General features: G+C 42.0%; 1 protein-coding gene across 10 annotated transcripts in view; it reads left to right on the forward strand.

The window, feature by feature from the left end:
- LMO1 (LIM domain only 1) overlaps positions 1 to 21,872 on the forward strand; it is a 514,229-nt gene that overhangs the window by 322,704 nt on the left and 169,653 nt on the right. For 6 of the 10 annotated variants that reach the window (XM_069223678.1, XM_069223675.1, XM_069223680.1 and 3 more), the window contains one exon: positions 14,182 to 14,226. Coding sequence is in view for 4 of the 10 variants with exons in the window: in XM_069223675.1 (XP_069079776.1) it covers positions 14,182 to 14,226 (45 nt within the window). In the remaining 6 variants the exon portion in view is untranslated. Of the gene's footprint in view, positions 1 to 14,178; positions 14,227 to 21,872 lie in introns of all 10 variants that reach the window. The other 4 variants (XM_069223677.1, XM_069223674.1, XM_069223672.1 and 1 more) reach the window with 1 other exon arrangement.

A 21,872-nucleotide genomic window follows, 5' to 3' on the forward strand; every position in this document is an offset into this window, starting at 1 on the left:
TTTGATCATACGACTCCAGGTTGATACTGTAAGGAATCTTCCCAGCTCTGTCATGGAACATCTTCCATATGTGTGACTCTACGCAGGTTTGAATCAATTGTATAATTTGTTATCTATCTACTCAGGATGCTCCGATATCAAGGACACAATTACACTACTCTTTATGTCTAAACAATAAGACTTATTACCAAAAGCTATCCTTCTCATGGAAACAAAGTATGAAAGCAAGCTCATTTTATGAAAACAAAGAATCAGCATTTCCTGCAGGCATGAAATACAAACATAGCAGGCCTTACTTAGGCTAACACAAAAGAATTACAGCAATACATTTAATTATTTGTTTTAATAAACACATTTAATATGCAAGCTTATTCGATGATATGCATGTTGCATTAATTATAAAATGGGCAAAGGATTCTGTTAATACATTTCAATAGGTATAATGAAGTACTATATTTCTTCTATTTTTGCACACATATCTAAATCATTAATCATTGGATATTCAATATCATTTCAGTACATTCTGTAAGTCTAGAGTCTAAGTTACATGTTAATATCAGTTTAATCCTTTTATCATTGGATTTAACTCAATAACCACCTATGTCAAACTCTACATTATAAATGATTGCAGATTAATAAATAGTGTCAGTTCAATGTCTACGTTCAAACCATTAGCACTTTGATTAGCATAAGGCATAAGCTGTCACAATCTGATGACTTTTGTGACATGAGGGATATCACTAAAATGTCGGCTATTTCAGTCCCTTCTCTGATGGGGAACTTAGCCACCTCCAAATACTCCTACTCTCATTCAGTGAGACAGCTCAAAATTTCAAAGGTTTATTTGGGTAAGGTCTTCTGTAATCCTCTAACTGCTTATGGTTACAATATTATATGCTTCTACTAGTCTCCATTTACTCTCTTCCCTCATCTATCTATGTTTTGCTCTTTTCTCTTTCAGTCTTTTTGATCAGTTTGACAGTCCAGCTGCAACTAGGGCACACAAAGCTATTATCATCTGAGGTCTTAAGATGGTTCCCAAACTTCATTTTCCCATGTTTCCAAACCACCTTCCAATGGTTGAAATACCATAACCTATAACTTCACATGCACCTGTTGATGTCAGTCCTTTTGGATCCTTTTTCTAGTCAGTCATGTTTGCAATGTACCACCTTATCTCTTTACTATTGTCAGGATATATGTCCAACATTGTTGTGCAACATTTCGCAAACTCCGCCTTCTATAGCGAGAAAAATGTCCAATGCAAGGCAACTTAGCAAAATCATTGATATCACAGCAACCATTTCTGTGTCCATTAACAATATGGCACCTGCAGTGTCTGTAGATAACGTAACTACTAGTGTTGACAACTTTCTAATCTTGATATCATTCAAGATCACACCTACTGATGGAATCATGGCACCAAAAATATCACCCACAATCTCTGAGGCACTTGCTCCTCTTTTTACTCTGGAGTTTGATTTCTCATCCCAAACTGGATCATTAAAATGCTCCACATGTACTACACTAGTCTTCTGGCAGCTTGTAATAGGCATTTCCCCACATATGAAATAAACACCTGGTATGGCAGTATCTTGTCTTTTCAGCATGAAAGTCCAATCATTTTTAACAAAAACTCATCCACATTTATTAGTACCTACAATATATGTGTTGGTCTTTGATCTAGGTCTATATATACATAATATTCCTACATGTGGCCAATCTAAGGCCAGGAATCTTTGATTTCCAGACACTGAATATATTGCATCTTTCTCCCAATTTTGTAAAAGTATTCCTTTTTCTATTTTGAATTTCATTGCTGTCCTTCTTTCCTCAACTTGTCCAATGATCTCCTTTTCTACTGGGCTAAGAATGCAGGTCAGATTATTCTTGTGGGCGGCTTAAACTGTTCCAAAGGTCAATGTAGGTTTGAAAATACCTCCCACTGTGTCAATGTTTTTCGTCTTGGCACTGTTACTCAAATGCTTCGTAATGGGAACAATTTAAAACAATATTGGAATTAAAATATTGATAATACTCCTGCTGATACAACTGTGTTAATAACAGACTACAGGGAATTCCATATATTAGGGGCAAACTCTGATATTTTATTCCCTCACTTACTGATGAAAGCAACTGGGCAACAGTCTCTAGCTTCCATGGTATCTACATACTCATGAAGTAATTTATAATACACATTAGCTGACAAATCACCTCTAGAACTGTCGGTGTGTAAGACTTTCCCATCTTTATACAGAAGATCTTGATCTATCATGGCAAACTCAGTTCAATGAATATCGATATAATCATGATTACTGTCACTACTACTAAACCTATCCATATGCATCTACTTACTATTTTGATTTGACTCCATGTGTTCTCTAATTTGAGACCAAAAATCTGAATTCAAAATCAAAAATGCAAAGCAGCTTTAATGTATCACTGTGCTTTTCAGTCCATTTTATTTTTAAGCAAAGCAGTAATAAAAAATAGTCTCTTTAAAAAGCAAATTAATCACAAAGTTTCTTGATCTTCTAGAGATTCATCAAGAGTTGTCTCTATTTGCAAATATCTAAAGGCTCCTACTAAAAGATCAAATGTCTGTAATGAAGGCACAGCTGGTAGTCACTAATAATCATTTCTAAAATGTAATTTTTTCATCAAGAGGCAATGAGATCTCAAAGTTCAGCTCCAACGCAATTTCAGTCTCAAGAATGTTGACCTGGACTTGATTTGTTGAAGCAAAAGGATACAAAGTCCTGTTCCCAGTCAGTGGCAGCAAAGTATGTCCATTCAGGAACTGAGTATCTTCAACTTGGCACTCTCTTTCTCTTTGATCATCTGTTTCCTCAACTCTCATTATCACAGTCTCCTCAGCAATAGTTGGAGGTACTTGTACAGTTGGCACTGTATGCTTCTTTCGCCAATTGTCTCAGAGGACAGCTCTTTTCTCTTTCTTCCTTCATCAGCATCTGAGTTTGCTTGAGCCAACTGATTCTGTCTCAACCCTTCTGTACCATCCTCTGTTGTTGGCTCACTCATAACCTCATCACACTGAGTCTGCGCTGCAGTAGCCACTTGTCCAGTCCCCACATCTTGGTTAATCTGATCCCTCTCACTTACTCTAACTAACCTTTCTGGAACAGGTGCTGTATCATAAAAGGACCTGGAACTTTGCGAGTGTGGTTCGCATCTACCAAGTTCGGGAGACCAGCACACTTTACTGCTGCACTGGTTACCAAAACTACCTGGTGAGGCTCTTTTCAATGTGGTTCCAAACATGTTTTCCTCACATGCTTTATAATCATGACCCACTCGCCTGGACATAGGTCACGACAAAACTCAGCTGTGCAGTGACTTCTCCATTCTGATGAGACAAAGAATGAACCACGGCAGCAAGTCCTTTGTAGAAATCCAATAATAAGTCATCTGTAATGTTCACAAGCGCATTTGCAGGTACTGCTGGCAATCTCATGGCCTGCCCCATGATAATTTCCTGAGGAGAAAACACAGTCTTTCGGTCAGGTGTATTGCGCATACTAATCAGGACAAGAGGCAACACATCTGGCCATTTCAAAGTGCTTGATGCACATACTTTCAACAGTCTGGACTTCAGTGTTTCATTAATCTGTTCTACACGTCCTGAAGCCTCAGGTCTATACCTGAAATGCAATCTTTGGTCAACTTGTAATGCTCTACATAACAATTTAAGGATCATGGGACATGTTCTGTTACAGGGTTTGTTAACTGCTTATTTGCAACTCCTACAACCTGACTCTTTCTTCCTGAAAGACGGAAATTTGGCACTTCTGCTGTTCTGACAGTGGAATGTGTAGCTCCAGTGACAACCAAGAATGACCCATCATGTCCCATAATACTGGTATTTATATAGGGACCACATTGATCTACTTCTAAGGATGCAGCTAACATGCAATCCTTATCATCAGAACTATCAGCTTGGAGAATTTCTGAAACTTCATTTTCACTCAGCTCTATCAGGGATACTATGATGCTATCTGATTTGCATTTGCAACCTGGTTCACATTATTTTGAGGAACAACCATTTGCTGTTGCTGCACCATAGGGGCATGTGGTACCTGTATCTGCTGTCCTGGGGACACATTCACATTTTGTACTTGGGGTCTTTAAACTCTCTGAATTTTAACTGGATCATTGCTGTGTGCATGAGCAACTCCCGCATTCTGCACTAGATTATGCACATTATTATAGGGACATTCCCTGCACCAGTGTCCAAAATTTCCGCAAGCATGACAAGGCTTAGTTTTCTTCAAGGTCAAATTATCAACAACATTTCCACTCTGATCAACCTGCGCATCACGCCTCTACCTCTGGGCTGAACAACATTGGTCACTTGCTGTGGCACACTTTGCATTATCATCTGGGGGCTATGATTAACGTTGTGGGCAGCCTTCAATTGCATCACAATTACCTTTTCATTATGCCTTTTCTGCTTCAACTCTAACCCATCACTGCAGTACTTTGAGTACCGTAGGATCTCATCTGCCGGCTGGTTCTGCCTAAAAATCAGGTGCTGCTGAATCATCTCGCTAATGTCTAGCTTCAATCCTTGCACAAATCTAATCACAAAATGACCCATATCTTTTGGTTCTATTGTTTCTGTACTTATATGCTGTTTGAAAGCTTGCAGCAGTTTATCATAGTATGCATGAATTGACTCCTTTGATTCCTGGGCTAGTTTGTAAATTTTCGGCCAATCAATATCTTTCAGGGACACTTTGTTTTTCAGAAACTTGATTACCATACAATACTTTTTCATCACATCTTCAGTTGATGCACCTGTAATTAGATCTCTCTGAGGTTCACAGTCAGGCCAATCAACACTCCTCTTACATTCAGGGCCACATGTATCACCGTCAGCTTTTGAGACTCGCAAATTGCAATTTTTACCAACTCACAATTTGTGGGTCCAAAAGCTGATATACAAAAGTGTCTCTGACACTGTTTATGATTCCCAAATGGGTCGCAAGGGACCTGCCTCGTTAATATTCATGAGGCAGGTCACAATATGTGACCTATTGGGAATGGCTGACACACACAGTGAGGGTGACCTGCTGAAGTCAGCAGTCCACTATGTCTGTGACTGTTTTTTAATTAAAGCTGTTTTTTTATGCATCCCATTTTCCTTAAAGGACAGAACAGTCGGGGTTGCCGACTCGCAAAATAGGGTTGGTACATGGCAAAATGCATGGCAAATTACCGACTGGTAAAATGCATCATACATCTGCCTTACTTCACAAATCAATTGGCACCACAATGTCAAACACATACTCAAATCTTCCCACAGTCTTTTTGAAAGTTTCACAAATCTCGCTGTCTGCTTGTATCATTCCAAATGTCAGGTAATCATTGGTGAAAGACAAAATATCACTCCTACTCCAGGGTGAATGTACATAACCTCCACCTGCTATTTTTCTTATGAGCATCATTTCCACATTATCCTTGGCTTGATTTGCTCCTGCCAGAGGCGCATTTGGCTTTGCTTTCTTCTGATCTCTTTTCTTTGCCCATCTGTGTTCCCACTTATCTGCCACTCCCCATTTCTGAATGTATGTAATCAATTCTTTAATATGCAATTTTATTCCGGGAGACCTTGTGTTAGCTGTGTCTTTTGAGATGAACTCTAATCTGCAACTTCTTTTCAAGGGTTTTAATTTGTCTAAATCGACATCATATTTCTCTGCTACTTCTGCTAAGCTGACATATGCCTGTCCTGTATGTTGTGTAATATCTTTGCACATGAACCACAGTTCATTTTCAGTGTACGTTTACAAATGGGCTGTGTTCAATGTACCTAAATTTTTATCTGGATATTATCACTTATCTATCTCTCTCTTTCTTCTATTCTCATGTTGCTATTCAATACACCTGTTGCACCTTGTAAACTCCAGTAAATTAACCAATCTGTCAATTGCTGTGCAGTAAAACATTGCAAACTGATAATATTTATCAGTGGAACTTCTACTATTGCTTATCCCATATTCTGCCAAATCGGGACATTAAATTGTGCCATGTTCTCGGGCATGTTAAAAGGCACTCCTCCTTGTGGTGTGCTGCAATGTACATTTTGAATCTGATCAGGTCTGAGCATACAGAGAAGTATATTTCCCCGAGGAAACCTTGCAACAGGGTTCAACGGTCTAATAAGAGATACACTTCTCTCCATTTCTGAATTATTGGAATATACTGATCTCTGCACACCAGTTGGCAATATCCCAGTTGAATTAGTGGTGTCTCAGGAACTGTTGGTGCATTTATTGAATGAGAATTGCTTCCAGACATACCTGAAGCATGTAAAAGAAACAACAGGGCCTATGGTCACAGGAACTGTTAATGCATCTGGACCCATATGATTTGTCTGATTCTGAGGACACTCTGTCCAGTTAGGACAGTGCTTTAGCGTTGTCCTGTTTGACTCAGGGTAATATTTGACATTGTCTGAGCTGAACTAAACATTGGCATGGGTTGATTTGGAATGTAATTTTGCACAGGTGGATTCACACAGGGTATTTGCATTGTTTGATTCGTATTAGGAATTGCCACAGTCTGGTTCACAAGTGGGGTTGATGCAGGCAGAACTGTATTAACACTTTGAACTGATTGATTCGCACCCAGAATCTGTGTCACTGAATTTGCGGGTGTACCTGGTACTACCTGAATCGGAGTCTGTGCAGCTGGGGCAGATGGCACATTTGGGACTACAATTTGTGTTGCTCCACCTGTTGTTTCTGTTGCAGCTGGATGATAAGGAGGCAGACAATTCAAAGCTGATTCATGGACTCGTCATCTGAATCGCTCTCTTAAGTTTCTGTCTTTTTATTTTCATCTTCTGTTGCCAGTTCTGTCTTTACTGTCTTCTTCTTAGTCTTAGGTTTTGTGCTTTCACCTTCTTCATTGGAAATAGCTGGAAACATTCTGTGAGTTCCCAAATGCGATGGGCTTCAAACTGTAGGGGTCTTGGAGGCGGTTTCGAGTCATAGATTATTCGCCTAAAATTTTCAAGAATTCTCAAATAAAAAGTTCCATAACGGGGAAATGCCCTTTCTTTTGCTACCTTGTTCAAGCCACACACATGCAGAAAATCCTTTTACTGATGACACCTAATATGCTGGAGTTCCTTCGCGTGAGAAATCTAGACCCTCTCTAATTGGGATAAACACATCTCCTTTTTAACGCACTGTTCAAAGCTTTAAAAAAATTTTTTTATCAAATCCAACGTAATCGCAATAACTTTGGATTGAATCAGGAAGTAATTTCGATCACACAATCCTTTTCTCAAGATGTTCAAAACCAATAGCAATGCAATGCTGTCCACCAATACCAGCACGGCTTCACACCAACCAACCTATACCAGTGCAGCACAAAATCACATCACACTCACTGCCTTCAGTGGTTGCAGTCTGAGCGACTGAGTTTCTCACGCAAACTGGCATGCACTTCTAATGCAAAGTATTGCCAGCAAAAATCAACAACCTGTCTGCGCACTAGAGGATAGCGACTCAAACACTTCAAAGCTGTACGGAGATGCACTTTCCGGCTGTATCTTTCACAATTACACAAGTGAAATTTGACCAGAAATTCTCACTCCGGTTGATACAGATCAACCCTGAGCCCTCAGGATTCACTTAATACCAGCTGTTAGAAATGGTTCTTTCTGCAGGGTTCCCCTGAATTTTGGCTTTTGTGCTCCTGTTTTAATCCGGTGCTGAATTTTGTTTTTGCTGGCTTCAGGACTCTGGGCACTTTACCAATGCTGAACAGTGCTAAAGTGCAAGTGCTCTCTGTCTAAATTGGATTGGTAATTGGTTTATCCGTGATTGTCATATTTGGTTTACTAGTAAGTCTCTAGTAAAGTGCACTAGAGATGTACAGGGCCTGTAAATCAAATGCTACTAGTGGGCCTGCAGCACTGATTGCGCCACCCACATGAGTAGCCCTGTAAACATGTCTCAGGCCGGCCACTGCTGTTTCTGTGTGGTTAGTTTGGGACTGTCAGTTCAACCTGGCAAGTGTACCAACTTAGCAAGCCCAAATCTTCCCTTTTGCTACATTTAAGTCACCATTAAGGTAGCCCCAAGGCAACCCCATGAGCAGGGTGCAGTGTATTTAACAGGTAGGACATGTATTGGTGTATTTTACATGTCCTGATCGTGAAATATTGATAAATTTGTTTGTCACTATTGTAAGGCTATCTCTCCCATAGGTTAACATGGGGATTGGCTTGAAATATCTTTTGAGGGTAGTTTCCCTTTCAGAGGAGATAGAGATTCGGAGTTTGGGGTCTCTGATCTGACAATCTAAAAATACTTATTTTGGTGAAAATGGTTTTTAAATTGTAAGTTTGAAAATGCCACTTTTAGAAAGTGGGCATTTTCCTGTTTAACTATTCTGTGCCTATGTCTGGCTGTGGAATACATGTCTGGGTCAGGATGACAGTTGGGCTGTTTGTGAATTCACTCTATACAGCTAGACAATCACACAAAGGAATCTGAGGTGTGCCCTGCATATCCTGATAGATCTTCCTGGGCTAGAGCGGAGGGAGAGGCTCTCACTTGCACCTGAACAGCACAGTGTCTGTCCTTACACAAAGCAGTCTCCAACCCCCTAGGAGTGTCTGCCGGCCAGGGCAGCAAAGGCAGGGTCTTGTGCACTACAAAGACTTTCCTTTGAAGTTTTCCTACTTTAAAGGCAGAAATGAGTATAAGTATTGGGCCTCTAAGACCACAGCCTCAGAACACTTCTGGACTGAGGACATTCTGCCTTGAAGAAGAGCTGGATGCTGTAGGAGGAACTGCCACTGTGCATGTTGCTTTGTTGTACTGGCCTGCTGCTTCCTACTTCTGTCCTCGGAGTGAAAGGACTGGACTTTGCTTTCTACATCCTGCTTTCCTAAGTTCTCCAAGGGCTTGAACTGACCTTGCCTCCTGTTAAGAAGTCTCAGGACAGCACAAACTTCATCCGCCACTGCCTGGACTCCTCTGCTGAGAGCCCTGACTTAACAAGTGGTGACAAATCCAGTCCCTGGGCCCTTGGAAGTGGAAACTGGTGTCCTGAGGAAAAAAATCCATGTGGATCGCTGCAACTGAAAATTGACACATCGCATAGCTTGCAGCAGACAAATCAACACAGCTCTTACCTTGTGGTGGAAGAACCGATGCAGCACCTGTTCCACTGTGTTTCTATTGTCACAGTGCTTCTGGATTTTCCCACACAACGTCCCTGGGTGTCATTTTCATATTGACACCACACCGCAGCAGGGAACCAAGGCTGCATGACTGGAAACTGATACATCACCTTTCCTGAGGGAAGAGATCCGATGCATTAACTCCCCTGCCAGTAAGGAACTGACACGTCTCCTCCCCTGCCAATAAGGAACAGACACATCATCTCTCCTGCGAGGAGAGAATCAACGCATCACCTCCCTTGTCAGTAAGGAACCGATGTATCACCTTCCCTGCGCAGTAAGGAACCGACACATCATTTTGCACCTCATCTCCCCTGCAGCCCACATCATCTTCGCTTTTGACGCTTCCTGGGTACTATGTGTTAAAAAGAGACAACTATTGATTCCTCCGGATTAAGACTCTTTGCAACTCTTTAAAAGTGGTATCTTTGCTTTTGTATGTTGGATTTTTGTCATTTTGGTCTTGTTTTATTCAGATATAAATTTGGCTATTTTTCTAAACTGTTGTGGAGTCCTTTTTTAGTATTTTCACTGTGTTACTGTGTGAATGTGTACAAATACTTCACACATTGCCTCTGAGAAAAGCCTGACTGCCCATGCCAAGCTACCAAGGAGGTGAGCAGGGGTTATTTTAGCTGTGTGTCTCCCTTACTCTGACTAGAGTGAGGGTCCCTACTTGGACAGGGTGCAAACCAGTGCCAACTAGAGACCCCATTTGTAACACCAACCACAACCCACACTCTCTCAGGGAAACTATTTTCACTGTCAACAACGTCTTATGACAAGTACCTCACTGCAGACAATAAATTAACCAGATGTCTTCTACACTTGAGTGTTATCCCAGGATCTTAGGCCAAAATGGACCTGTCAACAACAACCGTAGACATTTTTTAGCAACAAGTGCCACAATCAAATGAGTACGACAACCCAGTAAAACAATTCACAACATCACACTTCTCCGCAGTCTTCAGGGCAAAAGCAATGCAAGCCTAAAACCCTATTAATACTCTCACTTCCGTCCCCTGAAGGAGAGTCTGTGGTTGATGAGATTGGGTCTGAGGTTGTGGAGGGATCTCTTGTGCACAAGCAGCCAGTGGAGACCTATGAGGATGGAGGTGATGTGGGTCCATCTGGGGAGGTCAGGATGAGTCTTGCGGCTGTGCCCCTTTTGTCTCAATGTCTGGCAGGAATACACAAACCCCAACAGCAGGGCCATTCACATTCATGTGACACAGGACACTGGCAGCGGCATAGAATTGGTTAGGACAAGAAAATGTCAATTTTCTAAAAGTGTAATTTTCAGAATTGTGACTTGAGGTTCCACTTTACCAATGAAGAGGATTTTAAATTACAATTCATTTGTGTTTTAATCAGGGCATTCCTACTGCTTCCAATCAATTGTTAGCACTTATTAAATGTAATATGGAAACTCAATGTTAGTAAATGGGAGTGGTTAAAAAACACATTTAGGAGTTTTTTCCTACCGGTCATATAAAACTGAAACCCACTTGTCCTGCTTTTTAAATACAATACACCCTTTTGTATTGGTCTTTCGAGCCTACATTAGGGGTGACTTATGTTTATTAAAAAGGGTAAGATCTGGCAAAAGACTTATTTTACCAGGTTGCATTTGCAGTTTGAAACTGCACTACGGGATGCAATGAAAGGCTTGAGACATATTTTAAAGTACTACTCTAAGGGCTGGCACACCAGTAGCATTTAATTTACAAGTCCTGGGTACCAACAATATGATATACTAAGAACTTACAAGTAAATTAAAAGTGCCAATCAGGTGTAGGCCAATTTTAGCATGTTTTAGAGAGAGAGCACAAGCACCCAAGCACTAGTTAGCAGTGCACAGAGTCCTAGTGCCAGCAAAAACAAATTCAGAAAACAGAAAGGGTGACGGCAAAATGTCTAGGCAAATACCCTGCAGAGAGGGCCAGGTTCAACAATGAGTAAATCAGTTTTTTGTGAGAAAGGAGGTGAAACACGTCCAACGTTGATGGGACCTTGGAAAAGGGGTTATCGACAGGGAAAAGTGTACTTACCTGTGACCGAATATTATTTAAAAAGTTAAAAAATGTGTGCCTTTACTTTCCGGATGTGTATTTGTTTAAATACCTAAGTACATCTAGAAACCTGCAACAATAGCAGTTTCCCTGTTTTGCTCCTTGAATTCTTTGTGAATGTCAAGAAAGTGGACTGTTACTCCAAATATAGAGGCAACTCGAAGGAGCTGATTTCTTACTTTCTTGTGAGTCATTCACAACGGTGTGCTCATTACTGACCGAGGAGTTGATGCTAAAAATGCTGCCTTTATGTATCTTAAATCAGCAGAACATGCTATAAATCCCGTTTTTAACGCGCATAGCATCATCCCCATTGAATTTCATAAAAGCACAAAAATAACTGTAACGGAAAATGTATCATAAAATGTGGGGCGTTGCGAGGAGCTTTTCTTTGGTGCAGCACTGCTTCTAGGGACTGGGGCGTTTTGTCACCTGCTGCCTGAGATTTGACTACAGGACAACTTGAAGACAATGTGGTTTCACTTCAGGTATAAAACTGAGTCTATAAAGGAAGACATTGGCAACTCAATGTAGAGAGATTTGGTGTTTAAATACGACTTTCCTTGGTTCCGTTATAGAATATGTTCATCGTAAATGAGGGTGTACGGTTCAAAGACCTACACAAGACAGAAGAATTTCGAAGTATTATTATCATCATTGCTTTTTTAACGTCATCTATGTCAATGCCATGAGGTGAAACGTGTACATGCTGAACACAAGATTGATGCGTTGAAATATTGCCTCATTTCTATTCCCGATGCTTCAGGCAAGGACATTAATTCGAAGTAGAAGGCATGCACGACTCACAAGTAGTGGATGCCTAGATCCTGTTTCAGTGGTTTCTTGCATAGAAAGGTCAACAATGCGTTGATAAACTGCGCAATGAGAAAAAAAAGTTTTAAAAAGAACTGCTTCGAGGAAAGAGTTAACGCCATCTGCCCAGGAGCATTGTGTAAAAGCATACAGTACACACAATGTTGGGGAAATAAGCCAATTATGTGTGCTTCACAGGAGGTGGGGGGCTGACCTTTGTGTGTAATTAGTTCTTTTATTTAAAGCAAAGATTTTGAATAGAATAACTAATTAGCTGTCATAAATGGCAAATTGAAGATTTTGGCCGGATCCTTTGGGGAATGTAGGAGGCCGGCCTTCCCTTGCGCGCGCCATACATTCGCACACTCTTGCCTCATTAGGGTTCTTTTTAGCTCTCTGCCATGGTAATGAGCAGTGGAGCTGCTGCACTTAGTCGAGCTCCTTCTAACAAGGCATGAAATGCAGGTGGAACTGAACTGCCTTCAGCCATCGCTACTTTAATGTGAAGCCGTTTCAGAATTATAGGCGGGTGCGGAAGCAGGGGGCTTCGGAAGCGATGGTGGCCCGCAACGTGGCCTCATTGTGCTCTGGACTTGATTTCATGTATAGGGAAAGAAGCCTTAAGGCACGTCATTAGCCAAACCCTCACAGTCCTCCTGCAGACCAATTAACCTTTAGAGTTGCATTACACGGACAAGGCTGTGAGGGGCCTACCTTTGCCAAAACCAGTAGAACTTATTTAGCAGCGACCGTGGCCAAAATTAGACCCTCCCTCATTAAAGGTTTCTTGAGAGGGTGCGGTTCAGCCAAGACGCCAGCAGAGCGACAATATCAGAAGGGGCGTTACGTGGGTCCCTGAGGCTTAGTATGTGTGTTGGGCGGGGGAGGCACTGGGGGGGGGGGGGGGGGGGAGATTCAGGTGCCCTTAACACATTTAGGGGGCCTCAATTCAACCCAAGGCCAACGAATGTCTGTGAGATATGGGAGACTCCGGGAACCTGTTCCTATTCTGCAGGGCGGGGCATCATTGCGCTGTACACCAATGTATAAGGAACATGTCAGAGGACATAGAAGTACATTCTTCACAAAGCTTTTATCGGGCTCTCAAATGCCACGCATACTTGAAAAGGGGTGTTATGTGCCCATTATTAAAATATGCTTCACACAGGTGCAATAAACGACCAAACGTTCAATATTATGTGCTTAGAGCAGGTCCTAAGTGCGAACACGCGTACATCAGTAGCCATTCACAAACTTTTGAACGAGCAATGGTCAGAGATTTCTAATGCAAATGAGGTGGGAACTGAGAAATTGTTGTGTGTGTCTTGAAAATGCATTTTCTAATTTGTCTCGCATTCTGTCCACCTGGTTTATAAGTGAATGTTCTAAATGTAAGTGTCGAAGAAAATCTTGAAAAATGCTCCAGTTTGTTTACAGCGTGCGTGTTGAAAGGATTTCCAAGTGCAGGGTGAAATTCTTCAGTTTTGTAGCCCCATACATAGTAAGTGTGGCATATAAATATAGGGCAAAGGAAAATAGATGCATGAACGTTATGTGAGGATGTGAGTATCACGCCTACACATGTGTACATTGTGTCCGTGTGACACGTTTGTGTGTACCATTCTGTATTATGTATGAGTACTTTGATTCACTGACAAGCTTAGTGTGAGTATATGGGTAACATATGTACATTGTGTTAGGTTGACAAGCTTCATTTAAGTATGCATAGAAAGAGAATGCACATGAATATTTATGAGAGTCATAAATTACTCTCATACACAGACGTAAAAATCTTTTTAGAAGACAGTAGAAAATTAAAGAAAAACCTGGATTATTTTTGAGTTGTTCAAGCGCAGCGAAACTCTGTAGCTGGGCCCAGCACATTTTGCTAGAAATGGGACTGCTACAAACATTTAATTTTAGATAAATTCCTGTTGCATAATTTACGTTTTTTTGTTTAATGCACGTGATCTTAATAGGCGCTGACACGATGAACTAATGTGTAATTGACACAGAGACTTCTGATGAGCATTAAGTAACATTGCTGTTTTATTATTTTTGTTTTCTCAGCAGCAAGCGCAACTTTACCGGCCTGCATAGGAAAAGACAGCAGTAAAGGTAGGACGGGCCTTCTTCTTTTCATGGCTTTACATTGTGTGCAATTAAAACAAAAAATAAAGCTAATTTGGAACTCTGAGCAGAATGGGTAAATCTGTCCCATAAATACCTATACATTGGGTGAGAGTGACGCATGTTATTTACAATTGTAATAAAGGCAAACGGGAGGAACTAGATGAAAAACAAACTATTAGGTAGTTGTTTCCTCGCACAAAATACTCGAATGTAGATGAACAGCTCTATGATCGGTTCATGGGAATGTGTCTGTTTTGTCTTTTTTCAGTAGCAGCTAACAGAGGCCAGATCACATGCATCTTTTTCTACCCTGAGGTGTGCGGGGTGCGCTTTCCCACATTTTTGACTTGTGTTAGGAACGCAGAATAATTTACTGTGGGGACATATTACAATCTGGAAATACTTAAAATGAGGTTCCCTTAAAACGCTTGACTTTTACTGTGTAATTTAACAAAAGAGTGCACCTCAGCATATTACACAGTACTTGTGCACTGAACACAAAAGATCAGTTTTGTGATCCTAGACAAATACCTAATTTCACCGAGCCTCTTGTTTTTGTTTATTATTGTGAATGAAAGCACCTTCAAAAGCGTGAGTTCAGGATGTGCGGTGTACAAAAATCCCTCTTGTGCTTGACTGAATAGCCTATAATGTTTCTCAATCCATAATGAGATTCCAGGCCAAGTATATGGTACACGTGACACCCGATTTACATCCTAGTTCACTGATAACATTTTCATCAGAGTGGGGGTAGTCATGTTTCTCAGTTCATGTTTAAAACTCTCACTTCTAATAAATACCTCTCAATGCTGCAACATAATCCATAATGGGATTATAGACAAAGTATATGGTACACATGACACCTGATTTACATGCCAGTTCACTGATAACATTGTCATCAGAGCTGGGGCAGACAGTTTCTCAGTTCATGTGTAAAACTCTCACCTCACCACACCCGACTCTACTCCAATCCACCCCATCCCATTCCGGTCCACCCCACCAAACTCTACCCACACCAATCCACCACACTCTAGTCTAGTTCACCCACTCTATCTCAATCCAATCCACCCCATCCCAGTTCAGCGACCTCATTCCAGTCCATCCAGCCCACCCCAATCCAATCTGTCCCACTTCAATACATCCAGCCCACCCCACTCCAATACAATCCACCCACTCCAATCCATCCCCTCCAGCCCAATCTAATCCATCCCACTCCTGTCCAACATAATCACCACACTCCAGTCCAATCTAATTCACCCCTCCCCACTCCTATCCAAACCACCACACTCCCTATTCAGTCCATCGCACCCTAGCCCTATCACTCCAATCCAAACCAATCTAGTCCTCCTCACTCGAATCACCCCAATTCCACCCACCCCACCCTATTTCAATCCAACACTCCAATTCAATCCACCCCATATAAACCACCCCACTTTACTCAGTCCGACTCACTCTTCCCCAGTCCAATCCACCCCACTATACTCAGTCTACCTCATGCTACCTCAGTCCAATCCACCCCATTCTACTCCAATCCAATCCACCCCACTACCTCAATCCACTACAACCCTCTCCACCCTATTCCACCCAACTCCACTCTCTGCCACTGAACCCTTCTCCTCTATACTCAACTCTACAACACTATAATCCTCCTACTCCACTCTACGATATTAAAACAAATCCACTATACGATACTCTACTCCCCTACTCCACTCTGACACTCAACACAACTAACTTTTAGCCATGCTGAACAGGAGCCACACTGGTGTACAACATAGCAAAACACATTGCTAAAGCCAGTAGGTCTTGTATACGCGAGACCTATTGGCTTTGCCAAAGCCTGTTCCTGATTAGATGTCTTTTTAGTCTATCTCACGTCCCTGACCCTGATTCAATGGCATTACTTTCTATTTTTTATGTTTGTCCCTCCCAATGAGCGCGTATGTAGCATCTTGTTTTCAGCAGTCTCTTAGTTAAGAAAAACAATTATATGTTGGCAGACAACATACATGTGTATGTATGGTACAGGTGGGTGAGTGGGGTGGATTGCGTGGGGTGTATTGGATTGAGTGGGTGGATTAGGGTGTGGTGGGGTGATTGGATTGAGTGTGGTGAATGGATTGGGGTAGATTGGATGGGGTGGACTCGATTGGGGTGGGGTGGAGTGGATTGTGGTGGAGTAGAGTGGGGTGGATTGGATCAGAGTGCGGTTGAGTGGATTGGAGTGGGGTGGATTGGATTGGTGTGTGTTGGATTGGATTGGTTTGGCGTGGATTGATTGGAGAAGAGTATACTGATTGAAGTGGGGTAGATTGATTAAGGGGGTTTGGAATGGGGTGGATTGTAATGGACTAGGCTGAAATAATGCGGACTGGATTGGACTGAGTGTTGTGGATTAAAGTGAATTGTATTTGAGTTTAGTGAACTTGATTGAAGTGAGGTGGGCTGGATTGGGGTAGGTTGGATTGGAGTGGGTGGGATGATTGGAGTGGAGTGGGTTGGACTAGGCTGGATTGGATTGGTGTGGGGTGGATTGGATTGGTGTGGTGTCGGGTGGACTGAGTTGCACTGGAGCGGGTTGTAGTGTATTGGTGTGGGGTGAATTGGGATGAGTGGGCTGGATTGGTGTGAGGTGGATTGGATTGGAATGGGGCAGATTGTTTTGGATTGGAGGGGGTTGTTTGGGATTGTAGTGGGGCAGATTGTTTTGGATTGGAGTGGGGGCAGACCAGAGTGGGGCAGTTTGTTTTGGATCGAAGTGGGCCAACTGAAGTGGGCCGATTGGAGTGGGGCAGAATGGAGTGGGGCCGGTTGGAGTGGGGTGGATTGGAATGGGGTGAGGTGAATTAGGATAGAGTGGGGTGGATTGAAATCGGATAAAGTGGATTGGATTGGAGTGAGGCATATTGTTTTGGATTGGAGTGGGCTGACTGTTTTTGATTGGAGTGGGGCAGATTGTTATGGATTGCAGTGGGGCAGATTGTTTTAGATTGGAGTACAGCAGATTGCAATGGGGCAGATTGTTTTGAATTGGAGAGCAGCAGATTGCAATGGGGCAGATTGCTTTGGATTAGGGCAGAGTGGAGTGGGGCATATTGTTTTGTATTGAAGTGGGGGAGATTGGAATTGGACAGATTGCTTTGGATTGGAGTGAGGCACTTTGTTTTGGAGTGGTGCAGATTGTTTTTAATTAGAGTGAGGTGAACTGGAGTGGGGCAGTGGGTTGGGAAGATTGAAGTTGGATGGGTTAGAGTGGATTGGATTGGGGTAGGGTGGATTGGTGTGGGGTAAAGCAAGTTGGATTGGGGTGGATTGTAGTGGGGGTGGATTGGGGTGTACTGCTGAATATGTGTTAAAACACTATTTTAGAAATGACACATAATAAAGATACTTGTTGCTTGGCAGTATTTCAAACAAGTTAATTGTCATCGTTTGAGAAGAGTGCCCACAAACAAAAACAAAAGAAAACATGCGTGGAAAGTGGGAAAAGACGACTTGGCAAAATAAAAGAAAGTTAGCTTTAAAAAATAAAACTCCACAATTTTGTTTGTCCTGCTGGGCACATGTTGACCAGTCACACAGCTTCTGTTTGCAGGGCAGTAGAAGTCAAAAAGGTCAAAATAGTAGCACAGTCACAACGGGAGCAGTGGACGGGCACTAATTAAGTTGAAACAATCAGTGCTTTGTCCCTGCTCCACACAGAGGAACCGAAATTATGCCAGGCATGCTTTGACAAATTACGAGGCTTTAAAGCAGAGTGCCATGCAAACCATCAAATGGTGAATGACAGGCGGGCTCCAAGCCCTTCACTGTACGCAACAGAGGCTCACAAGCGAGGTGCATGTGCTAGCACATGCACTTGCAGGCTAGACCCTTAAATAGGACTGGAGACAATTCTCACTTTAATTCTATTGAATCTGGGTAAGGGAAGAGACATAGACCATAAAGATACCTAATCAAGAAAAAAGAGATGGACACAATTCTCACTCTAATTCTTTATTGTGTACAGGAGACTTATTTGCCAACAAACAGCAGAAGCTGTAGCCAAGACCCAAAAAGTGAGCACTGGAGTGGCACACTTCATTCAGTTTTTACTCGAGCTAAGTTCTGTGGATAGCCTTTTATTTTGACAAGAGGCACAGACTCCTTTTGGTCTCCCCTCTTTGTGTGATGCATACTAGCAATGTAATAAACTCGGACATTGCTACTGAATCAATGCAGACTGACCCTTGTTCTCCAAATGATATACTGCTGACTTTCCAGGAGATCTACATGGAATATTGTAACAATTTAACCAGAAAGCTGTGACTTCTTTGTAAGTATAAGAATGCCATAAACGCATTCTTTAGTTCGGTTTGTATGAGGCTGTGTTCACCTGCCGTTTCCTCAGGAGATTTTCACTTCAGCGCCATAATTCTATGGAGATGCTATTTTCTCTTTGTAAAAACGTCATGGAAGGTACACTGTGAACCCCTGCAGACTGGGCTCCGCTTCTTCAAATTTGTTTCGCACCTCACCTGCCACGCCACCCTGCCAGCTAATTAAAACTTTGTGCAGTTTTATTTGTTCTCTCCACGGATTGGCAGTAGTGGCTGGGATGAAAGCCATCCTGGCCAGTGTGTAATTTCAAAGCGCCCGAGTCCGAGCGGCGCATGTTGACCTTGCTTGTTATTACCTCAGTGGGAACCGCGGCTTTGAACATCCTCTAATCTCTGGACGCTAGATGTTTTTTTCCGGACTCGGATATCCCGCTGAAAACTGACCACACGAGGTTAAATTGCTCCCCGATGCTGTGAAAAGAAAGTCACCAATACCAGATACATGGAGCGCAATAACAAAATGCACCTCTGATTCCTTTGTGAGATAAAGAACAGGAAGATGAGAGCTTTGGAGTAGGTTGGCATTGCTGACGTAAACGTAAAACAGCAGCAATGCAGTTATAAGTGGCGTTTCAAGGGTGCCATGGGCTTTAGTGCAACTGCAAGGAAAGAAATTACACCATCCCCGACCACTGGTAGGATAGTAAAGCACAAAAGTAAACAGGGTTCAGTTGGTCTCACAGGATTCTAGGACCCAGTGCCACTGCACCTGCTGCATCACTGATGGGCACATCTTTTGTTATGATTCATTCTCATTCACCATTGCAAACAGAGAGTTGGTTGAAACCTTTATAACTTGGCCACGTTTGAAGGCTCTGCACAAAATTCCTAAACTTCAAGTTGCGTTCTTAACCAAACTTCCAACAAGAATATCTAGTGAAGGCTGTACAACAGCATTGCAGGATAAATCACCCAGTTTAGCATGAAAGCAAATGTGCTGCTTGTACGTTGTTTATGTGCTGAAGGTATTTACTGCTCTTTAAAACGGTGGTTACTTTCAGACCACATTTTTGCCTAGTTATGGCTATGCCCAGGCCAAGAAAAGCATGGCCACATATTATGTCACAGAATATGCCCTCAAAGGCTATGTTCAGAACAAGTCAAGCATGGGCATGGGCTATGCCAAATACCCCTCATAATACCCACAATTTTCAGCTGCGGTTAGTGCTTTTTGGCTACGGTGACTATCTGTTATAGTGACAGGGCATGGGGTGAGCTCATTACCTGTGTACTGTTCACGTAGGGCAGTGGTTCCCAACCTTTTGACTTATGTGGACCCCCACCTTATCATTACTGGAACCCGGTGACCCCCACTTTATCACTTTATCATTGCTGGAACCCAGGGACCCCCACTAAGACATTATTGGAATCCGGGGACCCCCCACTGAGCCATTACTTAAAGCTGAGGATCTAATCTGTTAAAATAATTTAATTTTCTCAGCAGTCACGGACCCCCTGAGGAGGCTTCGCGGACCCCCAGGGGTCCCTGGACCACAGGTTGGGAACCACTGCCGTAGGGCATGGATTCAGTCTGATATTCCACTCTATGGATACTGCAAAGATAGGTAGTTGAACAATGTGCAGCACATGGCAGAAGCCTTGTGCACAGCAGAAAGTGAGCAAAGACGGATGGTATGTTCGCAGATACTGCAAGTATGGGTAATGTGCAATGGGTATTGCCACCGGCTATGCTCTGTCAATACAGCAGTCAGTGGACGAAGTGCATGATTACAGAATACCATGAAATTCACTGAAAATAAACGTTTGTAGAAGGGGCGTTTTGGTTCTCACTCTAACCATCCTCATGAAAAGGTTTACACTTTAATCTGAAAAAGCTTTAGTTAAAACAGCACTACCCTTATTTTTCATTCATCAAAATCACTGACATATATGTCCATACCCTGAGCAAGCACTGGGCACTACCTCATGACTTCACACATGATATTACAGATAACATCATACATTGCAAAAATGACATCACTCTTAAGATCAGTAATGAGATCGCCCATGACACCATCAATGAGGCAATGGGTTTCCTGTACCTCCAGTGTCACTATTTTTCTAAATGCCATGTGCTGTGTGCTTTAAATGAGGTTGTAATAGATGCATTGTTATTTTACCTTCACAGAGCATGGCCAAAGCCTACTCATTCCATGTGTATTATACATTACTTAGTCACTGGGTGTTCTTGTTTTTAATGAACACATGTTCTTCGTGTACTACTCACAGATGCCCATGTCAGCAAAACACACTCATGCTCATTACACTCTAAACATAGATAACCACCCATACCCAGATGTAGCTTATACTTGTCACAGACAAAGCCCTTTTGAAAAAAATGCAATCTAATACTGCATTTGTGATGACAGCGACAATGTAATTTGCTTTGTCATACGGCATAGCAACAAGATGTCAATGACAATATTATTTGCTTCTCTAACCATAACAGACATATTTTAGTTGTTTTGTGTCTGAGATCACAACATTTCTACCTCTTTAAATGAAGACTGTCCGGGGATTGCCCAGATGGCGATAGTGGCTCTGTGATTGTGGTTGAGATGCTTAGTCCACAGAAGAAGAACAGAGAAGAATACTTGGCTTACTGATAATTTTGACCTTCTTTCATGCATTTGTGTAAAACTGAGCAATGTGGCATAGACTTAGTGCATCTCCCCAAGATTCATACTGAGACAACATGCATTAGAAGTTTGATTTGGTTCTCTTACCAACTTCCATCCGAAATCTTGATCTTTGCTAGAGCAAAACCCGCTGAACAGAATGACTTCAAACTTGGCCTTTATGTGGAGTGTTATTCAGAACAGATCCCATATTGGTTTGATGTAAATTCATTAGCTAGTATTTGAGAAGCTAGTAGCCAAAATCCTCAGTACTAAAGACAAATATCATATTGGACATACAGCATTAACAACGTGATGGTGACCCACAACACCAGCGAAATTAGGATGGGTTCAAATCAAAGCCAGGGCCAGCTGTCAATCATTTATATCAGTTTGATTGTATATTTTACTTTAGAGTTTTGGGGACGTTTATTCATATTTATTTTAAGTGTCAGTAATGTGCATACAGCGGCGTGTACACTTTTAAATACAATTATCATGTTTTATTTCTATAAGATCGTGCTGAAAATGACTACCTTTTTAGCACAGTACATAACACTGAGATTGTGACTCAGGACGCAGATCGTGACTAGTAAGAGAACACTTGGGATTTATGTAGAGTTTAGGGGATGTGGGA

The sequence above is a fragment of the Pleurodeles waltl genome, chromosome 3_1 (assembly GCF_031143425.1).
Source record: "Pleurodeles waltl isolate 20211129_DDA chromosome 3_1, aPleWal1.hap1.20221129, whole genome shotgun sequence".
Classification (NCBI taxonomy): domain Eukaryota; kingdom Metazoa; phylum Chordata; class Amphibia; order Caudata; family Salamandridae; genus Pleurodeles; species Pleurodeles waltl.